The 27,506-nt window shown below is 43.8% G+C and overlaps 3 protein-coding genes across 3 annotated transcripts in view; 1 reads left to right on the top strand and 2 right to left on the bottom strand.

Moving 5' to 3' along the window:
• The window catches only part of FoxK (forkhead box K), a 34,209-nt gene extending 24,812 nt beyond the window's left edge, over window positions 1-9,397 (bottom strand). Inside the window, exon 1 of the mRNA XM_034974866.2 lies at window positions 8,608-9,397. Within this exon, the coding sequence (XP_034830757.1) occupies window positions 8,608-8,975 (368 nt within the window). The 5' untranslated portion in view covers window positions 8,976-9,397. The remainder of the gene's footprint in view (window positions 1-8,607) is intronic.
• A 469-nt stretch (window positions 9,398-9,866) lies between these two features.
• On the top strand, window positions 9,867-15,344 carry LOC138403143 (GSK3-beta interaction protein-like). The gene is made up of 3 exons (XM_069502416.1): window positions 9,867-9,930; window positions 10,230-10,313; window positions 13,710-15,344. Exons 1-3 carry the CDS (start codon window positions 9,882-9,884, stop codon window positions 14,084-14,086), a joined length of 510 nt encoding a protein of 169 aa, XP_069358517.1. The 5' UTR covers window positions 9,867-9,881; the 3' UTR covers window positions 14,087-15,344.
• Dnah3 (dynein heavy chain 3, axonemal) overlaps window positions 12,104-27,506 on the bottom strand; it is a 69,447-nt gene continuing 54,044 nt past the window's right edge. The window contains exons 59-73 of the mRNA XM_034974433.2: window positions 26,359-26,479; window positions 25,967-26,134; window positions 25,227-25,462; window positions 23,929-24,112; window positions 23,406-23,542; window positions 22,357-22,494; window positions 21,859-22,096; window positions 21,530-21,737; window positions 21,008-21,258; window positions 20,718-20,875; window positions 20,197-20,356; window positions 16,775-16,966; window positions 16,264-16,472; window positions 13,315-13,525; window positions 12,104-12,483 (exon numbers count right to left, since the gene is read on the bottom strand). Coding sequence (XP_034830324.2) covers window positions 12,187-12,483; window positions 13,315-13,525; window positions 16,264-16,472; window positions 16,775-16,966; window positions 20,197-20,356; window positions 20,718-20,875; window positions 21,008-21,258; window positions 21,530-21,737; window positions 21,859-22,096; window positions 22,357-22,494; window positions 23,406-23,542; window positions 23,929-24,112; window positions 25,227-25,462; window positions 25,967-26,134; window positions 26,359-26,479 — 2,908 coding nt within the window. The 3' untranslated portion in view covers window positions 12,104-12,186. The remainder of the gene's footprint in view (window positions 12,484-13,314; window positions 13,526-16,263; window positions 16,473-16,774; window positions 16,967-20,196; window positions 20,357-20,717; window positions 20,876-21,007; window positions 21,259-21,529; window positions 21,738-21,858; window positions 22,097-22,356; window positions 22,495-23,405; window positions 23,543-23,928; window positions 24,113-25,226; window positions 25,463-25,966; window positions 26,135-26,358; window positions 26,480-27,506) is intronic.

Genomic DNA, 27,506 nt, shown 5'->3' with positions numbered 1-27,506 from the left:
GCCCACGTGTACACCGTACAGAGCTGCATTCCAGCGGGCCGCATGCCACGTGTACACCGTACAGAGCTGCATTCCAGCGGGCCGCATGCCCACGTGTACACCGTACAGAGCTGCATTCCAGCGGGCCGCATGCCCACGTGTACACCGTACAGAGCTGCATTCCAGCGGGCCGCATGCCCACGTGTACACCGTACAGAGCTGCATTCCAGCGGGCCGCATGCCCACGTGTACACCGTACAGAGCTGCATTCCAGCGGGGCCGCATGCCCACGTGTACACCGTACAGAGCTGCATTCCAGCGGGCCGCATGCCCACGTGTACACCGTACAGAGCTGCATTCCAGCGGGCCGCATGCCCACGTGTACACCGTACAGAGCTGCATTCCAGCGGGCCGCATGCCCACGTGTACACCGTACAGAGCTGCATTCCAGCGGGCCGCATGCCCACGTGTACACCGTACAGAGCTGCATTCCAGCGGGCCGCATGCCCACGTGTACACCGTACAGAGCTGCATTCCAGCGGGCCGCATGCCCACGTGTACACCGTACAGAGCTGCATTCCAGCGGGCCGCATGCCCACGTGTACACCGTACAGAGCTGCATTCCAGCGGGCCGCATGCCCACGTGTACACCGTACAGAGCTGCATTCCAGCGGGCCGCATGCCCACGTGTACACCGTACAGAGCTGCATTCCAGCGGGCCGCATGCCCACGTGTACACCGTACAGAGCTGCATTCCAGCGGGCCGCATGCCCACGTGTACACCGTACAGAGCTGCATTCCAGCGGGCCGCATGCCCACGTGTACACCGTACAGAGCTGCATTCCAGCGGGCCGCATGCCCACGTGTACACCGTACAGAGCTGCATTCCAGCGGGCCGCATGCCCACGTGTACACCGTACAGAGCTGCATTCCAGCGGGCCGCATGCCCACGTGTACACCGTACAGAGCTGCATTCCAGCGGGCCGCATGCCCGCCGAGTGCGATCCTCGGGATTCGTGAGGACAAATACCTCTGCCATATTCAGATTTCCCAGCGATTAGTATCGAACCTTCTATTTGTAAACACGAGCTGATGAGTCAACAGTCTATATACCCATCACCGCCGCCCCAGTAGGTCAGCTCGTCAGGTGCGCTCCATCACTTGCCATCAAGTGTAAATGCAGCGAAGCGCTTGTTATTCATATTTCTAGGTTAACGGGAAGTGCCCTATAGGTTTCTTGACAGACAGACAGACAACAAAGTGATCCTATAAGGATTCCGTTTTTCCTTTTAAGGTACAGAGCTCTAAAAAAGGTTTCCCTGTCAGAATGAGAAGGGTTTAAGATAGGTACAGTCTTCTGCGCTGGCCCAGTGCGGATTGGCAGACTTTACATACTTTTGAAAATACTATGGAAAACTCTCAGACATACAGTTATTCCTACAATTTACATTAATTGCTTAAATCGCACATACCTAGCTCCAAAAAGTCGAGATTAAAACGGAGTTTTTGAGTTTTAACATCCAGAGCATGTAGAGTTTGGTTACCAAATTAGAGATCCTAGTGGGACAGTCCAATAGGCTACTTGACAATTTTTTTAAGTTGGTCTGAAATGGTTAATATTTGTCCTATTATATCAAAAAAATTAACACTATATTTTTTTGCGCCCTAAAAACCGTAAAACTTTAATTTAAAAAAATATTTTTCTTAGACAGGTGAAAACACTGTCGGCCATGTTTGGCCGATAGATTATCTGTGCTCTGACGTCATGCATTTGTAAACAACAGTATAACCACAGGTGTTTTCACCTGTCTAAGAAAAATATTTTTTTAAATTAAAGTTTTACGGTTTTTAGGGCGCAAAAAAATATAGTGTTAATTTTTTTGATATAATAGGACAAATATTAACCATTTAAGACCAACTTAAAAAAATTGTCAAGTAGCCTATTGATTCTTTTACACTGCAGCCCCCGCGCTCACCCGCTGCGGGTGTGCGGGGTGTCCCTAGGCCTCATACCCCGATTGCCATCTCGACCTGTCGCGTGTTTACCTGTTTGTTTACAGAAAAGGCAGATTTTATTGACAAGCCGGCACCTACCTACAGCTACCTTCTAAACGTGAAACGTATCGAGCTCATTGATTACGTTCGTTAAGAGAATTCACAACAAATGTGACCTCAGCTCGTGGTGTTACGAGTCATTTTCCGTCGTGGCTGTGCGATAGAGTACGTCTCACTGTAATTAACCTTCGGAAGGCGATAACGTCGTGTAGCGCCGCGCCGCCGCGCCGTCAAAACAAACGTTAGGGACGCGCGGCGCGTCCAAATGTTACGTTCTGCGTCTATTGTCAGCTTGTGGCCATCTCATTGAACGCACTATAAAAGTCACGCACAAGTCACAACAGACGGAAACGTTTAGACGTGCGGAAACCAGCCCAGAGCGAACAAGTCACCACTGGCACTCTCAACTGCTCCGCAACACAACAAGTGTAAGAATGTTTGAGGATAGGTAGAGGTATGTAGGTAGGTACCTAACGCCTAAAGTTGGCAAAGATAAGTAGAAATTGAGTAATGACTTAAAAGCCATAAAGCGAAACAAGAAGTAGCAATCGAGTGATTCTAACAGGTAGCTAGAGTACAGCGCGACAGGTCGTCGGAGTGTGCGGCGTCACCGGGCGAGCGCGGGGACTGTGCGGGTGTGCGGGTGTGCGGATTGCCATCTGGACCTATCATATAATTGTTGTATAGAAGCAGGCGTGACTTTGCGGAAGTCCATGATATACAATGAACCAAAAGCTGAATCTGCTGTAATCCGCTGAAACAGCTCGAATCTGTATGATTTAAAAACATACAAATCCTAAAACACCCTCGACGCACGTTTATAAGTGTCGTAGTTTGTGTTAAATTAATGTATTGTGTGTGTTCCTAATAAATAAAATAAAATAAATACGAGTTCGAGTATGATTCTACGTGTGTAGTGTGTAGTGTGTAGTGTGACCAATCAAACGGCCAGTATCCGATATGACACCAAATAATTTACCGACATAACCACAGAATATATTATAATAGTAGACATAACAATATGTACGCCATTGCGTAACGAGCGCCACGCGCGTCGCGCGCCTCCCTTCGACAACCGCTTCGGTACAATGCCGGGACCAAGTCCCACCTTACAATGCATCCTCACTTAACATCAGGTGAGATCGCAGTCAAGGGCTAACCTAATTAGCCGTGCGTGTCGCGCACTCGTGTGTTTCGCACGTGTTACGCAACAGACGCGCGCACAACCAACAGATCCGTCACAGCGCGATGTAAACATGTGCCACCTCGCCGTAGCTGCCTACTGCCTGCTGCCTGCTGCCTGCTGCCTGCTGCCTAGCCTGGTACATAGGTAATGTTCACTGGTTACCATGTCCTCCGGGGCGGGGCGGGGCGGGGCGGGGCGGGCGGCACAGTTCCACCAAGTTGGACAGTGGCGCGCTCCCCAAGTTCCGTGGATAACAACGACAAGTTCAAGGTCCGTCGGAACTCGGAACGGCAACGACGGGCCGACGGGGGGGCGGGTCGGGGGGCGACGCGTTGCTTGCAGACATGCACCCAATTCGCCTCGTCGAACAAATACCACTTTGAGACCCCGTTGTTTTATGTATATTACTAAGTACGAGTAGCTCACTAGCTACTACACACGGGTCTGCTCTCAGAATAAGATGGGTGGCCAGCGTGGTACAGTATACCACTTTGGCCAAGTGCGGATTTCACTTGCACATAATTATTTTCTTCACAATATTTTACATAATAGTTACTTAAAACACACAACTCTAAAGAGGTGCGCGCCAGTATCGAACCCTGGACCTCCCGATTAGGAGGCCGACATCTCAAGTGTCAACCACTGGGCTATCGCCGCTTTTGCCATATTATATAGATACCTATAATTGGTAGGTAAGCTCTTGGAAGCCGACGTGTTCCTGCTCCTAGCAGTGAGTCACAGACATGAAACCGTCCGTCCGTCCGTCCGTCCGTACGTACAGACAGCTATGTGGCACAAGGCCGGCCGAGCCGAGAGTGCTTGGACTAGACACAAACTGCTGCCTAGGTAGTGTGCCGCATATAGCCTACACTCGATACGTACCTACTCGCACACACATACACAATCGTATCTCAACTCTCAAGGTTTCATTATTTCCAAAACACTGAAACACATAAGTACCTAGAGCTATGTACTTCTTCTAAGACCAAACTCTAAACCCATATTGGACCGGCTACTAATTTTGAATTAAATAATTTGGTTATTATTTTCAAAAATAAATTTTGCTCCACTTTTTCAGGGTTCCGTACCTCAAAAGGAAAAACGGAACCCTTATAAGATCACTTTGTTGTCTGTCTGTCCATCAACACAACACATACATTCGGGGAAAAATCTGAAAACCATGAAATTGTGGTTACATCACACAAAAAAAATTAAATTGTGGTCATGAACTAATAATTAGTATTTTCAAATTTAAAGAATATTAGCCAAGTTAATTACTGCCCGGTGTTACTGCCTAATATTCCCCTTTCCCTCCAACTAAGCGTAAAGCTTGTGCTAGGTAGATACAACAATAGTGCAACGGGTGGGATTTGAACCGGCGACCTTTCAGTTTTCAGTCCGCTCCTTCAACCGTTGAGCTATCGAGGCTATGATATAATTAGGAACATAATATTATGTATGTAGGTACCTACCTATATTCGATTTGCATTTGTGCACATAATATGAAAGACACCCGCACGTCTCCCGCACCAGGTTAGCGCGGGGGCTGTGCGGGTGTTCCCTCCCCGATGACATTTCTACCTGTCACGTACCATACTTAGCTGATTGGCAAGACTCTAGTCACCTATTGATCCGTTAACTCGTAGAGCCTATGTCGCAAGTTGATGTAGAAACGTAAGATATCTCGCAGCTCGCTGCGCAATATACTACCTCATACGTCTTGCTTGTTAATAGCACAAAATGCATTCACAACAGAATATTGATCATTAATGTAGAAACGCTCGCTGCGCCATTCCACGCCTCGTCGCGACTCGCGAGGCGCTACAGTACATTGTGGAACGAGCCGCATCGCGGCATTGGCGCGCGCAAATAAGGCGCTACACTTAGGGCCGGTTGTTTCGACAAACTTTGACGGACACGTAACCTTTAAATATGGCGCTAACGAACGTAAGTAAAGAAAAAGCGTTGATTCAGCATCTGTTAGCGCTAACGTTCGTTAACAAGTTACGTTTACGTTAACCGGTGCTGGCGCCATGCGCCTTGGTGATCGTCAAATCACTTCGTAACTTCATACTTCTTACAGACGGAATATTTTATTTACAAATTATAATGGATTAAATTTAATTCAAAGCTTTTTATGGTAGTTTTTTTGAAGATGAAAGAATTTGTAAGAAAGAAAAAGTGTTTAAAATTCGAAGAAGCAATATTAATAACTATGTATATAATTTAATATACTTAAAATGAAATAAAAAAGGATACGGAGAAGAAGGTTAATTTTTAGGGTTAGTTTCGCAACCAAAATAACAATGACGAACAGTTTTTTGTACAATGAAGCAACGCACTTAAATTAACAGATGTTAAAGTTCGTCTACGTCTGTTAAATCTTAACGAACGTATCTTACGAAGACCAATGGTTTGAAACAACCGGCCCTTAGACAAATAGTTGAATGACCCTGTACGTACGATAACAGATAACACTATCAGATCAACTTGTAATTTATTGTGCTTTACTGCTTTGTTTGTAGCCGGTTACCTACTGGTTACCTACTGGTCGCGAACTACGTCTACGAACTTGCGCAACTGTAGCAACTGCTGTACAGTACGCGGCAGAAAGTAATGTACATCGAAATGTACATCGGCTTTTAGAACGAGACAGCAGATTTGTAGAGCACTGTCTCGGTCGTTGAGAGTGACAAAGCGCCATATGGGTATGAGTGACAGAGACAACGCTCTACAAAGATGAAATGTCATTCTAAAGGGCGATGTTTATCACTTTCGGCCGCGTACTACCTAGGTACTTAAGTATTTACAGTTTGGAACTAAAAGCTTCCAAGTAAAAGCGTCGCAGCCCGCAGCCCGCAGGCCGCAGCCCGCAGGCCACAGCACGCAGGCCACAGCATACAACAATGGAAACATCCGTCCAGTAAACACTAACTCGTAGTAGGATGTAGAAGGTGCCAGGCGCGTCACCGCCGTGACGTCACGTGTTTACCTTCACTGCTACCACTGCACTGCAGCGCTCAGTTCCGAGACACGTGCTAACGAGGTTATGCTGTATGCAATCACTGCCTACTCGTTTCTACGTGACCAGCGGCGGTGATCAATTACTCAATTATCATTCACTGCTGAGCTTATTCCACATGTTTTTAATCCATTGCAGGTTTTCTACAAAGAATTATTTTAACATCACTCAGTGAAACAGCAATGTAGAACCAACCAATGTGAAATGAGCTCGGTGACGGTGGCTATCACCCAGTGTGGAACACTGGGGTAGTGAAACATCTTGCTGGGCAACATTCAACAATGTTGAACTTATCAGTTAGGGATTTATCAAGTCAAAGTCAAATCAGGGGGCACGGCAGGGGCTAGGAATTGCATATAAACAACAGGAAAACTAAGAAATCAGAAATTTTCCCCCTCCACCCCTTCTTACGGGGGAAGCATATCTCTAAATTCTGTCGCAAGAATGCTGTCAGGATAAGAGGCCAGTGGTAGACATATCAAACGTACCAAGTATCAATAATCTAGCCTTTATGGTTTTCTAGTCAAAAATTCTAAAGTACTTCCAGAAGTCTTAGAATTCCAAAATTTGATATGAATGTATTTTGCACAAACCATACTTAAGTGGGAAATGGAAATCTCACAGTAAACATATCATACTCCAATTGATAATTAAGGAGAGCATAATAGTAAACAAGTTAAGATCACGATAATATCATGTGTGTACTAATTAGCAAGTCATTGAGACAAACCAACAGAGATAGGAACATAGATAAAGGAGCACACCCATGTATGTACATTGCTAACAATATGGTAATGGTATTGCGTCATGTTTTGATATCAGCGTGCCAGTTTTTGGCACATTTTGTCAATGGAATTCTATTCTGTAAATCACAGGTATAGTAGATATGCAAGTAGCGTGGCCCCCTCGGCCTCAGTCCCTCTCGCTCAAGCAGAGGTACTTACTTGTAAAATGTTATTCCGTCTACTTTATGTTTGCTTCGGCTATTGTAGCCTAGTTACTAGTTACTAGTTACTAGTATACTGCAACCCACCATTGAACAATCACTTCAAAAACAACAAAACAAATCAATTATTTCTTTAAAATACTCGAGTCAACAAAACCTTTGTCTATCAACATCTCACGTACAAGTACATCTTGACAAACAAAAAAAGTGGCCACAGTGATAAGCACAAAACATAATCTTTTGTCACATTCTAATAAGAGCTTAAATGTATTTAGCTATCTCGCTCTAACAGTAAAAGTCACAATAGCGCTACTTCTAAAGGTATTTATTCTGAGCTGTAAATAGATTAATTTTTATAGGTTAATTTTATATCTGATTTCTGACAATGATTAGTTAATATTATATGCCACACTGTAAATTGGACTCAGTAACGCAATAATAAATCATTCCTATTGGATTGAATAATAATAATCAACTAGCTTATGCCCACGACTTCGCAAATTTCGAACCCCTATGTTACCCCTTAGAGATGATAATAAGTTTTGCGGTTTAAGTATTGTTTGACAGTGTCATCACACACTGGTCATCAATTTGATATTAAAGCCTCTACAAACAAAATTAGTTTTGCAGTTTGTTAACAAAAGTGATTCTTGCCATTTCACTTTTTCGGTAGTATGGAACCCTCAGTGGCCGAGTCTGACTTGCACTTGCCGGTTCTTTTCTTAGCAAGGCCAGTAAGCTTGTGCTATTTGTGACAAGAACCAAGTCAAACAGCTGATGAATTAAGTACATAATATTATGAATTTCAGAAGTCCCAAATTTCAGGTCAACAGCAATACAGCTTTTGAGGATAAAACCCAGCGCATACAGCCATACAGGTGACAAAACCAATACGCAATCATTACACCATACACAAACAGATATTAACATTAGTTCCCTGTACTAACTGACTGTAAACAATGTAGGTACATGTCAACTGTCATGACAAAAGTCCATAATGTAAGGGTAAACCCGAGTTTGAACACACATAATGGCAGGTCCTTTCTCAAAATTTATGCATTTTTTGTTATGTAATTTTTATAAGAAAGTCATGTCGCACAGCATCAGCAACAAACTAATCAAACAAAAAGTAGCTCATGTAAAACTTAGCTCAAAAGTGAAGGATGGTTTTTAATTAAGGTATTAACAACTAGCATATTCTGTATTAAAAATAATTACCATGTTGATGGTAGATGTAGGCTCACAAAAACTATTACCTTCAATACGAGTGAACAAATCTTTCGAGAATACGAAAAAAACAATAACAACAGGTGGGTAGATATAAACAAATAAAGTTTGTTTACAAACAAAAAGCAATCCGCAACACAAGCGACGGGCGGCGACGCTGACCTCTACGTATCTATGGGCGAGTGTACTGACCTTTTGGGCAGCAGCATCGCGGCCGCTCCCTTCCGCTGGAACACCCCGTCCACGAGCACGCCGTTCTTGCTGTTGCACGTCAGGTAGAACTCCGGGTGGTCGTAGAACAGCTCGAGGTGCCGCCGCGATATGAAGCTCGAATGTCCCATGTTCACGTCCACTTGGCCGCGGCTCGAGTTGCGCCCGATGATCACCTTCTTCTGCCGGATGAGGTACTCGAAGTCGCGGCCGTCGAGGCGCGCGATCGCCACGGCGGCCGGCTCCTGCGCCCACTGCACCTTGGAGGGCGACGGCGGCGCCGACTTGAGCGACAGCAGCGCTCGCCAGGCGTCGCTCTCCGAGCTCTGCGAGATCTGCGTCTGAGCCATGGCGGATCAGAGTCCACGCGCGGGGCACATCACAGGCCCGACTCCGCCGTGCCGCGACCCGGATTTCCGGAGCCTGCCGAATCCGTGTCCCTTCTACGATTTGAGGTTACTGAGGGGACGCACATGCGCAAAGTTTCTACTCCGAGTACAGTAAACAAGAATTATATAAATCACACCACCACGTGATAAAACTGTATACATATACCTAGTCGGGAAGCGCGGATCGATACCTACTATACGATAGCGTAAAATCTGACCCCGGACGAGCTTTCTTATATTGCACAACGAAATTTTTACAAATGGACCGAAATTAGACACTAAAGTAAACACGAGGCGAGAACAAAAATAACCAAAAACGTCAATTCGCCATACGCAGTTTACAAAATTCGAAGCGCCATCTGTGCAACTCAACAAAGAAGCAAACATTACGTTTCATTCTACGCAGCTTGTGAAAAATGTTAATCATAATATTCGTAGTGAAAAAAATATATTAAAAATATAATATTTTTAATAAATTTATCACATTATACTCTAAGAATTTTTAAGTATTAACTAATTATTCTTGATGTAATAAGAATTATTACTTTCTATGTCGATTTAATTTTTTTTTTTTTTTAATTTATTTTACGGCCCTGGATAACAGTTCTTTAAGGCTTCTATGTCGATGCTTAAACCAAACCAAAGAGTATAATAGGTATTAATAATGTACGTACTACGTAGTAGTACTTGCAAATTTTTTGTAATGTACAGGAACCTTACAGGAACCAAACTAAACGTTTTTTTTTGTCCGTTTTGTTCTGTGGTTTGGCTTTTATTTCTCGGTGGTTTGCTAGTAATATAGTAGATAATCTATGGTGGTTTGGTCGGTGGTGGCATAGAGATAGTACCTATACAGGTGGTGGTTTGATGGTTGATGGCATAGATAATATACTACCAAAGAATTTGCAAGTACTAGGTAGGTACTACGTAGTACAATGATAGAATAGGTAGGTACCTACCTATGTAAGTGTATTCCATAGAGTAGGTACTTTTTACATAAGGAAAATGTATTCCTATGTCGATGGTACTAGGTACTGTCTTCCAGTCTACTACTATTGCAGATTGCAAATCACAGAGTACTTTGTTGTTGCTAATAGAAAATTTTAAAGTTTTTTCGTACACAATATATTGTTTTTTAAATATGTAATAGTATTATACTGTGTCAACAATTAATACAAGATTTCCAATATATACATTTACTCTTTGGATTTCCAGGAGGCAGTAATAATAAATTGATATCACCTGTACAGGCTGTAGTATTATCTCTGCAAAGAAAATTTGGATCATCACACAACTTGGGTAAGAAGACAGTTCATATTATATAAGAATAAAGACATTTATCTCTTTTACTACATTTTTTGAGAAGCTTGATTAAATTAAGGTCTTTGAGCCCCTTCTGGATCCTTTTGCATATCCCGCATATATGCCTTAGTAGATCATAGAATATTCACCTACTTGGTGATTAGATTATATTATAAATGAAGAAGTCATTCTAGTCCTCTCACGAAGCAATTTGTTATAACCGGCACTCGGCGGCACTGGCATGCTGGCAGTGATCGCCAAGTAAGCATACTATAATTATCAGATGTAGTATTTCAGCTTTTGATATATTAGGTAGGTACCTACCTGCTATCTACAATGCTAGTAACAAGCTAAGATAATATAATAACTCCAAGTTGGCAAAGCTCATATTATAGTTATTGTATTTTAAAAAGTGAAGATAAATGATATTTCCAGTGCCTGCCTTGCCATTTGGAAAAATTTGCAGGATTTCAGCTTTTACAGTAAGATTCAAAAATTAAGGCCTAATTTATAGTGGATTTTTTAATTATTAGGGCTCCGTATCGCAAAAGGAAAAAAGGATCACTTTGTTGTCTGTCTGTCTGTCTGTCTGTCCATCGTGTCTGTCAAGAAAACCTATTAGGATGCTTCCCGTTGACCTAGAATCATTTTTGGTAGGTAGGTAGGTCTTATCGCACAAGTAAAGGAATAGTTTATTCATGAAACTTTTGTTTTAGCGCCATCTGGTATCAAAAGGCTGAGTTATTTCGTGAAACTTCTTTGTTTTTCTCAGTTTTAAGAGCCATTAGACCCCTGAAACTTTTTTATCTGAAAAATATATAATAAACAATCAATTAGGTAGGCTAATTGAAACTTACAAAATACTAAAATTATACTTAATTATTATAAAGTCCCAAAATTTGAGAGCATGTATTCGAGAAGCAGTAATCCTAGATTTAGGGGACATGATATGAAGCTACAATATCAATTGCCATCATCAAACCCATTAAAACACTTTCTGACCAACAGAGTTGTTCACATATGGAATATATTGCCTAAGGATGTGGTTATGTCAAGTTCTGTTAACCAGCAGGGTGATTGTCTAAAACCTGCATCAATCATTATTACAATCTCAATTGTTCTGATTGGCTGAATTTGTGCCATTCTTGTTGCAACAATGCATTGTAGCCAATAGTGAGCGAGCATTAACCAATCAGAGATGATTGCGATCGTGACATTGTAGCTGTCAAACAACGGCGGTAGGGCTACAGTTCAAGAATAGATTAGACAAACATTTGGAAAACTCCAAGCACTTCTGATATAGACGCATCAGCGAAAACAATATTTGCTGCACATTGATTTCTGACACCTAGGCAAGTGCCCATAGTTCCACTGGTCATGTCCCTCGTATGAGTTGTATCCGCGCGTGTGTGACACATACTTGTCTTGAGACCAACCATCCAACTGTGGTGTATACCACAGTTCGTCACGTTCCAATTTCAAAATTACCACTTTCCATGCAGATTTCAAAGGGCAAAGGAGTATTTCTGAGTGAGTGAGATGAAAATAAAAATGTTCTTATCATTTTTGTTGGCAATTCATGCAAAAACAATTCCTCTGTTAATTCAAAATGGTGGCACAAGGGTGGGATTAGCCACTACCGGTGACCCCACCTTGTTAAGTAATATTTGAAATTATTAACACACCGAGCTTGTATGTTCTTTGGTTAACAGCTCAGTGAAAGTTGGCCATCACACTTCAGAGTGTATTTAAAATGGCTTCATATAAAAACGAAACACTTTGATCCAAGAATTATCTATTTATTTTAATTGGCGTTTAATTATTGCACACACATAATATTCTTCGTACATCTGTAATCACAAAGTAATGTCTAGTCGTCGAGCTGGGTCAAGCTGGCCACCCCTCTGTTGACCCAGTGCTTCGGAGGCGCGTCCGAGCGCAGCGTGATGTATATGACGAAGTTGCTGGAGTGGCCCGTGGTGGCCAGCACGCCCTTCCTCTCGCTGGTCTTGTATATGGGGCAGAAGTAGCCGGGCGGCGGGGCGAAGGCGGCCAGCAGCGCGGGGCGGAACCAGATGATGGGGATGCTGTCGAAGAGGATCTTGGGGTAGGACTCGTCCAGCTGCATCGTGGCACGGTTCCATCGCGCGCCTTCCAGGAACAGCCCCTGTTCACAAAAACATATTTTGTATTCATTGTGTTTCGTAAGTCGTAGATCATGCGTGTTACTTGGTCCACGTGGATTTAGGGTTTTTGAAAATCCTGTGGGAACTCTAATTATATTCAGTACAAGAGTATATGTCTGTCTCGGTATGTAAGCTATTTCTGTGTAGAGTTTCGTCAAAATCGGTTAAAGGGATGAGCAGTTCAAAGGCAAGACAACAAACACACTTTCGCATTTATATGCAAATGCTGTCAGCACTCGCACAGAACGATACCTGCCGCTGACTTCACTCACAAATGTCCTGTTACCAACATGATTGCAGTGGTGGGATCTAGCGGCAACAAGGCGTGTCATGTTGTGTCTGTTGGCATTTGGACATGGTTTTGTCAGTTAAAACAATAATGCTAATGCTAACTATAAGTAGAAACGACAAACACATGCTTGTTTTATATTCCTATACACTCACCCACACGAAGACACTGTGTTCCTGACCTTGCTTGTCCATTTTTTCTGTTTGCTGCTTGTAAATGCAAAACAAGGTTGTACAGATATGTTCAAAAAGACATCAATCAAATACATACATATAAAGAAAAATTAAATTGATAGTCTTCTAAGCGATTTTTTCATCGACCAACTTTAATCTGCGTTATTAGTTTTTAGTTATTAGTTTCGTGTTACTAGTAATTTCTTCATAGTCTTTAACAAAACTGGTATGCCACAAGGTTCTCTCCTAGTTCCCATATTTTTCAATAACTACATGGAAGAAGGAGTATGTCCGATCGTAGTTCTAAAAGCCAAATTTCATAATCCGATGCGCTATGTTATATTTCTCACCTTACAATAAACCCCGAAGGCCGGCTCGTCCTCGCACGTCGCCTCCGCCGCGGTGACGCTGAACTCGAAGTGCAGCTGGTCGATGGGGATGGTGTTGTGGCGCGAGTAGTTCTGCAGCACGCCCGTGAGGAACGACTGCGTGAAGTAGAAGCCCGATATCCAGAACACTATCGGGGGGCCTTCGTCTATCCAGTCTTGGAGGAATTTCAACCTGACGATGAAAAAATTGCCATCATTATTATCGATGCAGCCTTAATTCTAGAATATGTTGCGCATGTGTTAAATACTACATCTCCTGTCTCTTAAGAGTCAAATTAGCTTGCGAATAGTTAATCCATTCCATAATAATTAACAGTACAATAACATCTCAATAAACATGATTCTTTTTTTTCCAGGTAAAATGTCGACGGAGCGAGTGTTAGACGAAGAGACGTGGCCGCTGGAAGCGGAGGCGGCCATCAACGACATCCGGAGACACGTCGCGTCCGCGCAGGTGTCGTCCGCCTTGCGAAGCAGCAACAGACGGGTGTACATCAACCTGACCACTCTGGAGAACTCGCAGTACTGCGTGGAGATGTCGCGCGCGGGCTTCCGCGTGGTGGGCCGCAGGCACGACGACGCCGGCCTGGGCGCCGCCGCCGCCGCCGCCGCCAGCGGGACCTACGAGACGCCCCACGCGCTGCTCGACAGCATCAGCCAGAAGTACCGCGAGTCGTTCGGCGGCGAGCTCATGAACAAGCTGACACACTTGGCCAACAACTGTGCTGACTGACTGTACTTTATATCTCGACACTGTTGTTAGAGAATGACTGATCTATTTAGGTTAGTGAACTGAATGTTTTGTGTATCGTCACTTGGGAAATTACACCAGGTTATATTTTCCAATAGTAAAATAAGGAATCTCCCTCGGATAGCGATAGACGTCGGGGTCCCGAAGACTCCAACGCTGCGCTTTCTGGTGACCTCGTAGACGGTGCGGTGCGGTGCGGTGCGGTGCGGTGCGGTGCGGGGCGCGTGCAAGTCGCTACGAGACATCTATCGGTTGATACTGATGATGATAGTCAAATGTCAAGTTTTTGTTGTTATTTTAAAGTCTATACAGGCTCTTTACAAGAGTCAAGAATGTCCGTTTGTAGCGACTCTAAGGGTAACATCTACATATAGAGCGCACTCTGACTTTGCTTAGACTTAGGACAGAGTTAAAACGAGACAGATGTATATCGCTCACATAAATCTGTCACGTTTTAACTCAATCTTAAGTCTGAGCAAAGTCAAAATGCGCTTTATAGATTTCAGCCCTCTATAGATTTAATTCTGGTTTCTTCTCACGTTGGTCGCTGGACAGTGCCGAGCTGCCAGCGTCGTCGGTGCCGGTGTGGCTCAACGGGAATGGTTGTCTACTTACCAGACACTGCCATCAAACACAGCAAGATTAACTTTTCATCTTCGGAAAATTTTCTATGAAAAACTGGGTGTAGTTTCTTGAGTGACGATTTCATTTTTAGAATTAATCTTCTTTGTGTAAATACATAAATATTGTAGCGAGTCTAACCACCCGGAACCACCCGGTACTGTGTAAGCCCCCTAAACGGACAAAATGTTTTTTGGTTCGTGGTTTAATGACAAAATATCATAATGTAAATTACGGGTAGTACCACATGTACCACGATTAATACATAAATGATTGTTTTAAATTATCGATATTTAGTTCAATACGATTAACTAGTCTGATGCACATAATGTTATAATATACCTACAAATATTGTGATTTGTTTGTTTGTGAAATAACAGAGCTTAAAGAGCATATTATTATATATAGGAGCAGGAGCAGACTGAGTACAAACGTACCTATAATTGTAAACTTTACACGACTTTACACTTGCGTAGCAATATTGCCAATTGCGATAGTAAACTTTACACGACTTTACACTTGCGTAGCAATATTGCCAATTGCGATAGTAAACTTTACACGACTTTACACTTGCGTAGCAATATTGCCAATTGCGATAATAAACTATTATTTTATCGAACACGTGTTTATAATTACGTAAGTACATGTTAGGTATTTTACACATTTTTTTGTGATTTGACCATAAAATCACGGTTTTCGGATTTTTCCCGTTACATGTACATGTGCTATACGTTACATGTGCTATACGTTACATGTGCTATACGACCTACCTACCTGCCAAATTTCATGATTCTAGATCAACGGGAAGTACCTACCGGCTACCCTATAGGTTTCTTGACAGACCGATAGACAGACAGACAACGAAGTGATCTTACAAGGGTTCCTTTTCCCTTTTTGAGGTACGGAATCCTAAAAACTGGTCAAGTGTGCATAAGACAAGGTTTCGTAGCCACGCCTAGTAGCTCAACATTTTGGCTGTCATTATGCTGATTTAACAAGATAATCGAAGTAAATATTTTCGTCCCATTCGCGCTTTTCATGTTCAGGACGTAGGTATGTATAAAACATTTTTAAATCATTTCTGGTGGCAGGCTACGGCCGTGGCTAGTTATCACCCTGCCGACAAAGCCGTGCCGCCAAGCGATTTAGCGTTCCGGTACGATGCCGTGTAGAAACCAAAGGGGCATGGGTTTATTAAAAACTGCTATACCTCTTCCAGGTTAGTCCGCTTCCATCTTAGACTACATCGTCACTTACCACCAGGTGAGATTGCAGTCAAGGGCTAACTTGTATCTGAATAAAAAAATTTAATTCAAATTTAAATATGCCTCTGTAACGTTAAGTGTACTTAGTGACGACCTTCGGGCACGTACTCCGACGAAAGGAGTGCTTGTGCGGTGAAGTGGGCGATGGATAGGCGATCTGTAGAGCACGGGAGAATGTAGGGCGTCATTGTACGGAGACATGCCCTGAAGATAAGTCGCTTCGGCACGACTGCTCCGGTGAGAGTCAGCCGAACAAGCAGAAGGTCGACTCACCTCGCCAACAAGTCCGCAACATAGGATCCCAGAGGCTTCATGGAGGGATAGGACTTGGACATCCACGCGTGCGGCACCATGCCCTTGACGAAGGCGTCGTGGCAGCCCTCCAGCTCGGGGCTCATGATGGCCAGCCCTTGCGCCGCCAGGTGCACGCCGCGCAGCGTGCGCGCCACCACGCCCAGCAGCCGGTTGTAGCGGATCAGCTCCTGCAATCGTAGGGGGATGACGACAGGCGTTATTCATGATGTCTGCTCCAGTTCTGAAAATCCGTTACGACGACAGGTCTTATCTGAATCGCCAAAGTCTAAGGCAGAGACAGATCAATGGAGCGCACTTTAAATTGCTCAGCCTTAAGACACTGTCAACACGAGACAGCGTCATGTCGCTGGCATAAATCTGTCTCGTTTTAACTGAAACTTGAGTGTGCGCAAGCTCAAAGAACGCTCTACAGGTCTCAGCCTGAGTGTCAGTATAAATGGTTTGTTGGTTCAGAGAGCAGCAGGCGCACCTGCTTGAGCACGGTGTTCATGCTGTTGTAGTACTGCACGGGGTACTGCAGACTCACGGCCGCCACGTCGTAGGCGCGCGGCAGCCGCGCCAGCACGTCGCGCGTCAGCTCCACCACGCCGCCGCCCTCCGCGCCCTCGCCGCCGCCGCGCGCCACCACGCTCGTCTGCGTCAGCAGGCATCCGAACAGCAGCTGAGGGGGCGACACGATAGACGCTCGAGCCAAGAGACAAAGGAGTATTTCACGTCAGAACAAAGCCTTACAGTAGGTACACTCAATCAATCTAAGGCTCAGTCTGACATGAAACTGCTGCCACCTTTGTGATGGCACTGTCAAGTACCAACTCAATGCATTAGATAATAGATTCAATAGATCGCCAGTAGTGTATAATTGGGCATTCTAGATCACTACAGCATATTTCGTTTCAATACCCAATTATAGGTTTTGCATTTCGTTCATTCGAAACATGATTTAGTAATTGTCTAATTGGTTGTCAGTTCGGTTGCTATCGGGTTTTGTCGTGGGTCGATTTCGATCTGTTTCAGAAAGTGAATAAACATATTCATAAACAATATATTGTACGTTCACGTTACGACCGAAGCGACTCGCGTACGCCAGCCAGCAGTTTGAGCGCTAGGCGACGCGGCGCTCGTGAAGTGATACATTATCATCGGCAGAAAGCGAGCTCTCCAGCAACAAATAAAGTGGATCCAAAATTGTTATCGAATTCGTAAACGAGACTACACATTGTATATGGACAGAATAACAAATACAGGGAGTGAGCTCGTCGGAATCACACCGTTCGTTCAAAAGGTCCGGAGTTCGGATCTCACGAGCGTGTACCATTAACTTGGCATTTTTCATGTTATGTACGCTTTTATCACAACTTACGATGAGGAAAACATCGTGAGGAAACCCGCATGCTTGGATGATTATCTGACATGATGTGTTTATCCACCAACCACACTGAGCCAGCGCGGTAGATTAAGGCTCAAATCCATATCGCTATCTGAGAGGAGGCCATTTTCCAGCAGTGGGAGTTAAAAAGGCTGTTACTTAACTTTGTTTACTTTAAGTAGGTATATAGATAGATGGTTTTGGAGCAAAAATTGGTAGCGAGCTCTCATCTCTGGGAGAAGGCGTTCTTCAGAATAAATATTAACATTGAAACACCTATTTTATAAGTAGGTAAAGTAACATATCAAAGTTAAATTGCGAAATATTTCTTGCTAATCGGCATATTGCTGACTGATATACGATGCATCATGTTTACTTTATTTTTGTACCTAATGTCTACCAAGTGTTTTCTGCAAATAGCAATTAATACAGGCTGTAATTTAGTTGGTTCCTCATTACTTCTTTTGATACTCAATTAAAAGTAAATTAATAGGTAGACGTTTATTGTATAGTTTATTTATTATTATGGTATTACGCTTTTATTCTCCAAATAAAGTAGTAATCAATCAATTAATGCTTATTACTACGTGGGATTAGTATTTAAAATACAGAAAGTTTGTTTTAAACCCAAGCTGATCATAATAATAGTAAGTTACCGTAGTTACTCGACTGGGAATCGAAACTAGAACCCCATGCGTAGCATTCCGCATAGTATAGGCAATACGAATTGAATAAGATCCTACTTAATATTAATATTATAAATGTGAAAGTGTGGATGTTTGGATATTCGTTACTCAATCACGCAAAAACAGCTGAACGGATTTGAATGAAATTTGGAATGAAGATAGATTACACCCTGGATTAACACATAGGCTACATTTTATTCCGGAAAATTAAAGGGTTCCTGCGGGAATCAAAAACCTTAATCCGCGCGGACGAAGTCGCGGGCATCATCTAGTATAGTAATAATCAGATATACTTACCTATTACTAATTTTATAACTGAAACCTATTAGATTACACCCTGTACCTTTGTGAAGTGCAAGACAAGCATTTACTTAGAATTGTAAGTTTGAGTCTAAACGATAACTTTGGGTTCCGTGTATATAAATGAACGTAAATATATTCAATACAGATACTACTTATAACCGCAGACAAAAGCAAGGAAAATATAATTGTATGTAAGTACCTACTACTACCTATATCATCATCTTCATCTTGATCAACCCATCACCGGCTCACTACAGAGAACGGGTCTCCTCTCAGAGTGAGAAGGGTTTTGACCATATAGTCTACCACGCTGACCACGTGCGGATTGGTAGACTTCACACACCTTTGAGAACATTATGGAGAACTCTCAGGCATGCAGGTTTCCTCACGATGTTTTCCTTCACCGTTAAAGCAAGTGATATTTAATTACTTAAGATGTACATAACTCCTAAAAGTTAGAGGTGCGTGCCCGGGATCAATGAGAATGCAGAGGAGTTAACAAACTTGTGTCTACCCATAACAAAGTTATCTCTTATGTTGTTTTGTTTTTTAGATGCTACGTCATCAAAAATTATGACTGAATTAGGTTTAGCGCTTTGAGGACTAAGGACATCATTATTGGCGTGGTATTTAAAGTAAGACACTCTTTTCAAAACATTTTCCAAAAACGTATACTTAGGTTGATACAAGGTTTTTTAATAAAGATAAACGTTTCTAAATCGTTATCCATTTCCGTATAGGAGAAGACCGATGACTAAATTGGTTTTACCACAGTTCGATGGACCACATATAAGACACCGTATTGTATTGGGAAATAGTTTACCATGACGGAACTTAGTATTTTCGCTAACAGTACAAATGTTATTAAAATTAAGTGATTGAGGTTGCTTTTCAAATATCATTTTTGTGTGATAGCTTTAACAAACTCGAATAAAGTAATAGTTTCTCAACGACACCATAGTTTATATTGAAAATTGCAAACCATCTTAGATAATGATTAACGTTTATTAAATCTTAGTTGGGCAAACACTAAATCATGTTTCGAATGAACGAAATGCAAAACCTATAATAGGGCATGGCTAGATCACTAAAGCATGTTTCGTGAACGAAGTGAAACGAAACATGCTGTAGTGACCTAGAATGCCCAATTATACACTACTATCGCCGCATTCGAAAAACTATTGACGATCAGTCACTAACGCAGACGGAAGTGCTCGGCTTACAGCACCAACGCAATTGAATCCTGTTCACAATTTTGTTCTTCCTCCACCGTTCCACCAAAGAAAATCTGAGAATCTGAACGTTGGCATCGTTATGTGGTTAACATTCAACAAAATGTCTCCTTGTGCCGTTATTTGTTGGGGATGAAAATATGGCGGCTGCCTGAACAGAGAGTCAGTTTAACAATTTGGCATAATGATCCTAGTCTTGTAAGATCCAAGATACGCGTCACGAGCGGTACGCGCTACTGGCCGCTCGGAGAGAACGAGTAACTGTTCACAGAACACTAGCTTTTACAAAGAAGAAGCTACGTACCGCAGCAGTCTCCTTGTTGTCCTTGGTGATGTCTGCGTTGTCGTGCAGCCCGAACACCTCCGGCTTGGCCGTCATCGGCAGCGCCCGGATGTGCTCCAGCACCGAGCTGTAGTCCATCGCGGGCGGCACACGGTACTCGCCGCTCGGAGAGAACGAGTAACTGTTCACAGAACACCCCAGTACAATCAGCCTCCCGAATCCCCCTATTATATATCTGGCGTGTGTCAGAAAGAAGAGGAATATAATATTACTAGAGGATGCTCACGACTTCGTTTGCGTGGATTTAGGTTTTTAAAAATCCCGTGGGAACTCTTTCATTTTCCAGGATATATGTCTTCCCCGAGATGTAAGCAAGTCTGTACTAAATTTCATCAAAATCGGTTCAACTGCTGGACCGTAAAAAGCTAGCAGACAGACACACACTTTCGCATTTATAGTATAGATTTAGAAGCCACACATTGCGCCTCCAATACATGAAGCTAAGCTAAGATGGCGAGCATCAGAAGCGCAGCAGGTCGTACTTAGGATCTGTAGTAACTTCGTCGTTGTAGAAGATGGACAGCAGAGACAGTATGAGCCTGCGGTCCTTGTCGTCGGTGACTCTGCCGCCGTAGTTGCACTCGCCCGCCAGGTAGTTGAGCGCGTCGAACGGCGTCTCCGAATACTCCGTGAGGAACATCTGCCAACCAAATGTGACAATACCAAAAATTACTATTCGGACCAGAAGGGAGCGAATGATTAAAATTTCCGATGCTACGCAAGTGCTTGGATTCGTATTATGACAATTTGAACGGTCAGTTGAAGAGCTCGCCTGCAACTGCATGATGCATATCCTCAGATCGCTCTCGTTGAACTCGTACTGTATGTTCCAGCCCAGCGGCCCGAACGCGCGCCGCTCCTGCACGACCGCGTGGAAGAAGCACAGCGCGAACAGCAGCCGCCGCCACTCCTCCGTGCGCGGGCACGAGATGTAGAACTCGGGGTCGCAGATGGGGTCCGAGCTGTAGGAGCGGTAGATGTTGTTCTTTAGACCTTTGGGCGCTTCGTTTGTCATTTTGACACCTGGAGAAGAAGAACAAAGAAGAAGGTTAACAAACCGGCGTTTTCGGCGGATTTGCTAAACTTTAAATTAAACCGTGTCTACTTATTAACATGTTTTAAATTAAGTTAAGCTTTGATGGTTTCTTAAAAAAAATCACTACACGAAATTGAATTCTCGGATCCTGACTTAAATGAATTCTTTTAACGAATTATTTGGGCTAGTGAAATTATTATTTTCGCATAGATAGCTATATGCTGTTCTATTCGAGCGTCCCTAGAGACGACGGCTCACCATTCTGCAGCACGGTAACGGGGAAAGCCTTGCTGGGGTAGGAGGTGAGCCAGCAGCGGAAGCTGGCGTGCGTGAGCTGCGGCACCATCACCTCCGCGCAGATGCGCTCCAGCTCGCCCATCCACGACTCCATCACGTGGCAGTTCTGCAGCACCACCCAGCCGCCCGTCGCGGTCGCTTGCTGGATCATGTTGGCCGCTATTGGACCCTGCGTCGACATAATAACTATTACTTTGTATTAAAACTATTTGTTGAGGGACGAGACTACATGCGCTGTCGACCCCGACATGGGGTCGGAGCCGGGCGACAGGATGAAGATGAGAACTAACCTGTCCCTGGCCAAGGGAGATGGTCTCGAAGCTGACCACCTTGCGCTCCATGGAGAACTTGACGAGCCCCGACATGGGGTCGGAGCCGGGCGACAGGATGAAGATGAGCGGCGAGCAGCAGTTGCTGTCGTTGTACGACTTCTCCAGATCAAAGGGCGGCGGCTCAATGTACGTGTGACCCATCTCTTCCACCACGTACTGCTGCACCAGAGGAATCAGTTTGTCGGGCCGGATGCACCTGCAGCACGGTTGCAGATACGGTAGGCATGAATAATGCCAAGAAGGGACTAAATAAAATCGCATGATCCTAACTTTAAGGAAATCGGACCTAATGAGTGTAATTTAGAAAATTATTGAGGCGTTTGCTCTGACACGATAATTATACAGAAACTAGAATGTCGAGATTCAATGTTCCATTATGATGCCGTGTCAAAAACTCTGTCATCTTAAATTCTTCAACAAGTCATAAAAAATACAAATAATTTAAAGTATAAAAACCTGAACATAATCAGTTTCGGGATCCCTGTAATGGCTGCGTACGGTTCAGGCAGGGCGGCCTCTTGCGGCGCCGCCAGGTCATACAACTCCTTCCACGCCGCGATGTTGCCTTGCACGTTCTCTTTGAAGCCGCGGAGCCTGTGCGATATTAACATAATAATTGTATCTCAAAACGTGATGTAAGCAGTGCCTGTGGAAGTCGTAACGTTGGACGCTATAGCACGCTTCGGCAAACGTCGATTGATCCTTATTGTACACTAGCTTATGCTCGCGACTTCGTCCGCGTGGACTACACAAATTTCAAACCCCTATTTCACCCCCTTAGGCGTTGAATTTTCAAAAATACTTTCTTAGCGGATGCCTACGTTATAATAGCTAACTGCATGCCAAATTTCAGCCCGATCCGTCCAGTAGTTTGAACTGTGCGTTGATAGATCAGTCAGTCAGTCAGTCAGTCAGTCACCTTTTCCTTTTATATATATAGATTCACGGTAAAAATAAAATAAAACAGGAAAATATACATCCGTGGCGACTTCTACTGAGACCTGAGTGACAACTCGATGATTAGGTATGTCAACCTTTTTTTAATCATCAAATATAGAAGGAAATGGTACCAGAGCTCAGGCGCAGAATATAATATAATAAGTAGTTCTATTCAGGTTCCAAAGCATTGCTCTTTCTTCGAACTCTTAACTCAATAGTTGCACGGTAATGCGCTTAGCAGGTTCTTGCAGCAAAACCAGCGTTCCTAACCAGTTGTGTCAATATTTCCACATTGTTCACATAGTTACCGTTATTGAACATTAGCTGTTACTTTTTGGAACAACATTAAGGATTTTACTCAAGGTATAAAAACATGGGGTGGAACATAGACAAGTAATGTCAGATCGCTCACCCGTTCATTCAGATTGCTGCTGCGCACGATCTCCGCCCAGCACTTGTCAGAGAGCCAAGCGGGCGCAGGGTTCTCGTGGGGGTTCTCCAGCGCCACGCCGCCCGTCAGCAAGAACATGGGGTGGAACATAGACAAGTAATGTCAGATCGCTCACCCGTTCAGATTGCTGCTGCGCACGATCTCCGACCAGCACTTGTCGGAGAGCCAGGCGGGTGCGGGGTTCTCGTGGGGGTTCTCCAGCGCCACACCGCCCGTCAGCAGGAACGCCACTTGCTCGTCGTCCAACTTGCCCTGGTTACATGAAAACTTGGTCAAATCATTTTAACATAATCTGGTAAGATCTAAGGAAAGTGACCCCGCTAACGGATAGACCAAATAAAAGCGGTCGACACACCTATCGGTAATCCACATGGCAGCAAATAGAGAAAGATGGAAGAACATCGTAGCAAGAATCGTATCAAAGGGGAGCCACGATCCTTAAAGTTGAAGGAGCGACGCTGGAAGAAGAAGCGTCTTAAAGGATACTCAATAGTTTGTTAATACACGGCAACAAGAACAAATAGGGGAGCAATAAATTAGCAGAATGAGCCGAAATATTATTTTGTGGTTCATTTGAAAAATTTTGTTCCTTTTCCAACATGTCTTAAATCGAAATGTAAGAGAATAGACGTACTCACCCTAGCCCGAAGTATGCCGAGAGTGAGAACGAGCGAGAAGATGAGTTTGTCCTTCTCGAACAAGCTGCGGCAGACGTTCTCGTACACGCTGCGAGTGAAGTAGGCATTGAGCCCCTCCAGCCTCTCGTCGAGAACATCGCTGGTCGGCGAGTTCAGGATCGCTTGGTTGTACAAGTTAATAAACCTGAAAGTATTGTTTGCAGCTAATGTGTGACGATATGTCACAAGCAGCTGGAGGCCGGCGCGCTGGCCGGCATCTCGAACATTCCACGGCCGGGTCACGTCACACAGCACCGCACCATCCCACCAATCGGCGAGCTCCGCGATTTAATCACGCCACCGGCTAGGCTCCGCCCACTGGGTTATACATAGCGCGGCCGCCATCCGTTACAGACAGTCGTTCGACTCCTGCGCCTCGCAAAGGTTGGTGTGATCTCCCATCGCTGCTCGACCGATGTAGAGTAATCTAACGGCACCGGTAGGCCCCCGCGCCTCCTCTCGCTCCTCCGGTATCCGTCCGCGACGCGCCATTTGTTACGTACCTACCATGGATCCGCGTGCGTCTTTGTCAATCGTAGATATAGTCCGGTCCGTGTATCCGAAGTAGATTTGTAACTGTAGTCCGATTTAACCGTCCTTAAAATATCATTTTCCGTAGTCAGATAAACCACTCCGTAATGTAAATAACTTGTATAGTATAGGATTAAGGTTTTAGTTTAATAAACTGTTGCTATACTTTTCTCGCAATCCGTGTTTCCTTTAGAAACCCCGACCAAGTATCAAGTTAGGCAGGAACTCCCTATTCTTATTTACGTAGTAAGGGCATTGTAGGCACAACCTCCTTGCTACGTTACAAATGTAAGACATGATACTCCAACTTCAACTTATAAGCACGATAAGGTGAACGGAGGCGGCCGTGGGCGAAACCCGACTCCTGCTCAGTATACCCGCTGTTGTGGCAAACTTGACGCGTGACTAACATGTTGGCACCATTGCGAATTACGCAACAATAAACCTTCGACCAGGCAGTGGTGCCAAAATACTCATTCACGCGTCAAGTTATGATGAACGGACAATAAGTGCATTTTCCCCAGCGAAAAAAATGGGGTCACAGATAAAAACAGAGCATACAAAATATGTAATTTTTCATCTGTGACACCACCCCCAAATGACTCAGCATAATGTTTTGTATCATATGCGCCAACACGCGTAAAATGCAGGACGCTGCTTTTCAGCTGTGAGCCTGGTGACCTGGTCAAGTCACTAGAGGAAATGTTAGTAAGTAGACAGGCACGTACCAGTTCAAAGAATACTGATACATCGGGTCGATGTTGGCCAGATCCGATATACAGAAGAACAGCACGGAGGAGTGCTTGGACACGGGCACGTAGAGCAGGCGAGCTTCGTCGATCTCCTTCTCTGTGATGGCGGCGGCGGCTTGCTTGGCCTCGATCTCTATCGAGAGGGTCTTCGAGGAGGATAGGATCTGGTTCGCCGACTCGTCCTCCAGGATATTTCCGGCGGAAGATAGGACCTGCCGACAACTTTAACATTTACTTTCTGAGATGAGTCGGACGCTGCAATTTGTTGTCGAATCACAAATCAGTCAAACAGAAAAAAATAATAAACCAAACTTTAAGTTTTGGTCATCAGAAACTCTGAAAAGTACACGATATGTATAGTACGTGACAGGTCGAGATGTCGATCGAGGTATAAAGCGGAGGGACGCCCCGTTCACCCGCACGTCACCTGCGCTATCCCGCACCGGGTTAGTGCAGGGGGGTGCGGAGCGTCCCCACCCTGATTGCCATCTCGACCTGTCGTGTACTATAGGTATTCGATAATTACCTACACTCACACATTATCATACACTTCTCACGACTTTTCAATGTTTCAGTTTTCAGTCCACGTTTAGGGCAGGTAGGTATTAATTCTATGAACTCGAAAAGAAAATTGTCTGAAACGCAAAAGTCTGGCGTTTCTTACTTTCTACAGAAGCCTCTGAAGTAAGCGCTTCACTAATGCTTTTACTTTATACCTCCAAAATCTTATCCTCGATTTCCTTGAGCGTCCTCTTGTTGGTGGCGCCCTCCACGATGAGCTGGTTCTTCTTCAGCTCCAGCTCGGGCCGCTCCTGCGCCACCACGATGCCCAGCAGCTGGTCCTGCAGCCCTTGCGGCGTTATCATGAAGTTCAGCAGCGTCACCTGCATGCACGCGGGACTCTATAACTGCATTCCAATGTTGGTACCTGCCCGCCCTCCCACTACTACAGAAGCAGGAGAAGCAATCAATACACACTACCCTCCTACACCGGAGCGTCCTCCCAGATTTACACTCCACAATACACAATCGCGACAAACCGCAATCATTGTAAACACACTTTTGTTTGTTGCAAGATTTAGAAAAGTACTTAAAATAAGTAGTTTACCTTGACAGCGATTTCCGGCAAGTAGTGCGGGTTGCTGAGCCGAGAGGTGATGAAGAAGCGGAAGTTGGAGTTATACTCCAGAATGTTGTCACCCAACTTCAAGCAGGCCACGCCACCAGACCTGAACACAATCATTCGCATCAAACATAGTCCAAACCACCAGCAAGGTGAAGTGGCAGTGGGCACGTCATGCTGTCGTTAGAGCCGAAAAGTCCCAGAGGGCAGACCGCGTAGGAATGTAAGCGAAGAGTGCGGCGCTCTTCGGCACGACGGATGGAAGAAGAGGATGGCGGGGAACAGTTGGCTAAGAAAGCCTGTAGACCTACATAGACTATGTAGGTACAACAGTGGACGTGCACAGGTTAATAATACGATGATTATGAATAATAGGATTAGTTTACGTTTTATGAAAACTTTGAACTTGTTGAGAGACATCTCCAATATGTCTTCTGGAAGCTTATTATAAAAAAGTATTGAATTACGAGCAAATGAATTGCTAACTTTACTAAGCCTAGAGGCGGGCATTACAAGTTTATTTTTATTTCTAATATTTACATTATGACAGTCACTTTTTTAAAAAATTATTTATGTTTTTATGTACGTACAATAAATTTTCATAATTAATTGATTATGCACTGTCATAATTTTAACTTCCCTAAAAAGTTCTCAGCGACTCTCGTGGCCCCATACTAGTAGTAGGTATTATTGGGGCATCTGGATAAGAATAGATGCCCCAATCTATTAGAATGGAAGAAATTTATCTATTTAAATCGATGTAAATTAAAAGATGAAATTGAATAGATGACATTTTATCTATTCAAATAGATCAAAATGTATTTAATAAATATAAGTTTTATTAGAATACAGCGCTAAAACCATCTATTGGAATATATGTAACTTAACTATTAAAACAGATGTAAATAAATAAGTATAAATAGATGAAATTGAACAGACGAAATTTATCTATTCACACTGATCAAAACGTATTTTAAAATAGATGTTAGAGTATAATAATATTATTATACAGGCAGATGTAGTAGTAGGTATTATTGGGACATCTGGATCACATGAGATCCATATGCCCCAATCTATTAGAATAGATACCCCAATCTATTAGAATAGATAAAAATTATCTATTTGAATGGATA

This window comes from Maniola hyperantus, chromosome 13 (genome assembly GCF_902806685.2).
Source record: "Maniola hyperantus chromosome 13, iAphHyp1.2, whole genome shotgun sequence".
In the NCBI taxonomy this organism is placed as follows: Eukaryota; Metazoa; Arthropoda; class Insecta; order Lepidoptera; family Nymphalidae; genus Maniola; species Maniola hyperantus.
Note: the sequence above shows the minus strand (reverse complement) of the source record. Positions and strands in the feature narration are given on the sequence as shown.

Coding starts and splice junctions, on each gene's coding strand:
- LOC138403143 (XM_069502416.1), top strand. CDS start 9,882: ATGGTTGATGGCATAGATAATATACTACCAAAGAATTTGCAAGTACTA. Junction 9,931..10,229: donor AAAGAATTTGCAAGTACTAG/GTAGGTACTACG, acceptor TTGGATTTCCAG/GAGGCAGTAATAATAAATTG. Junction 10,314..13,709: donor TGGATCATCACACAACTTGG/GTAAGAAGACAG, acceptor TTTTTTTTCCAG/GTAAAATGTCGACGGAGCGA.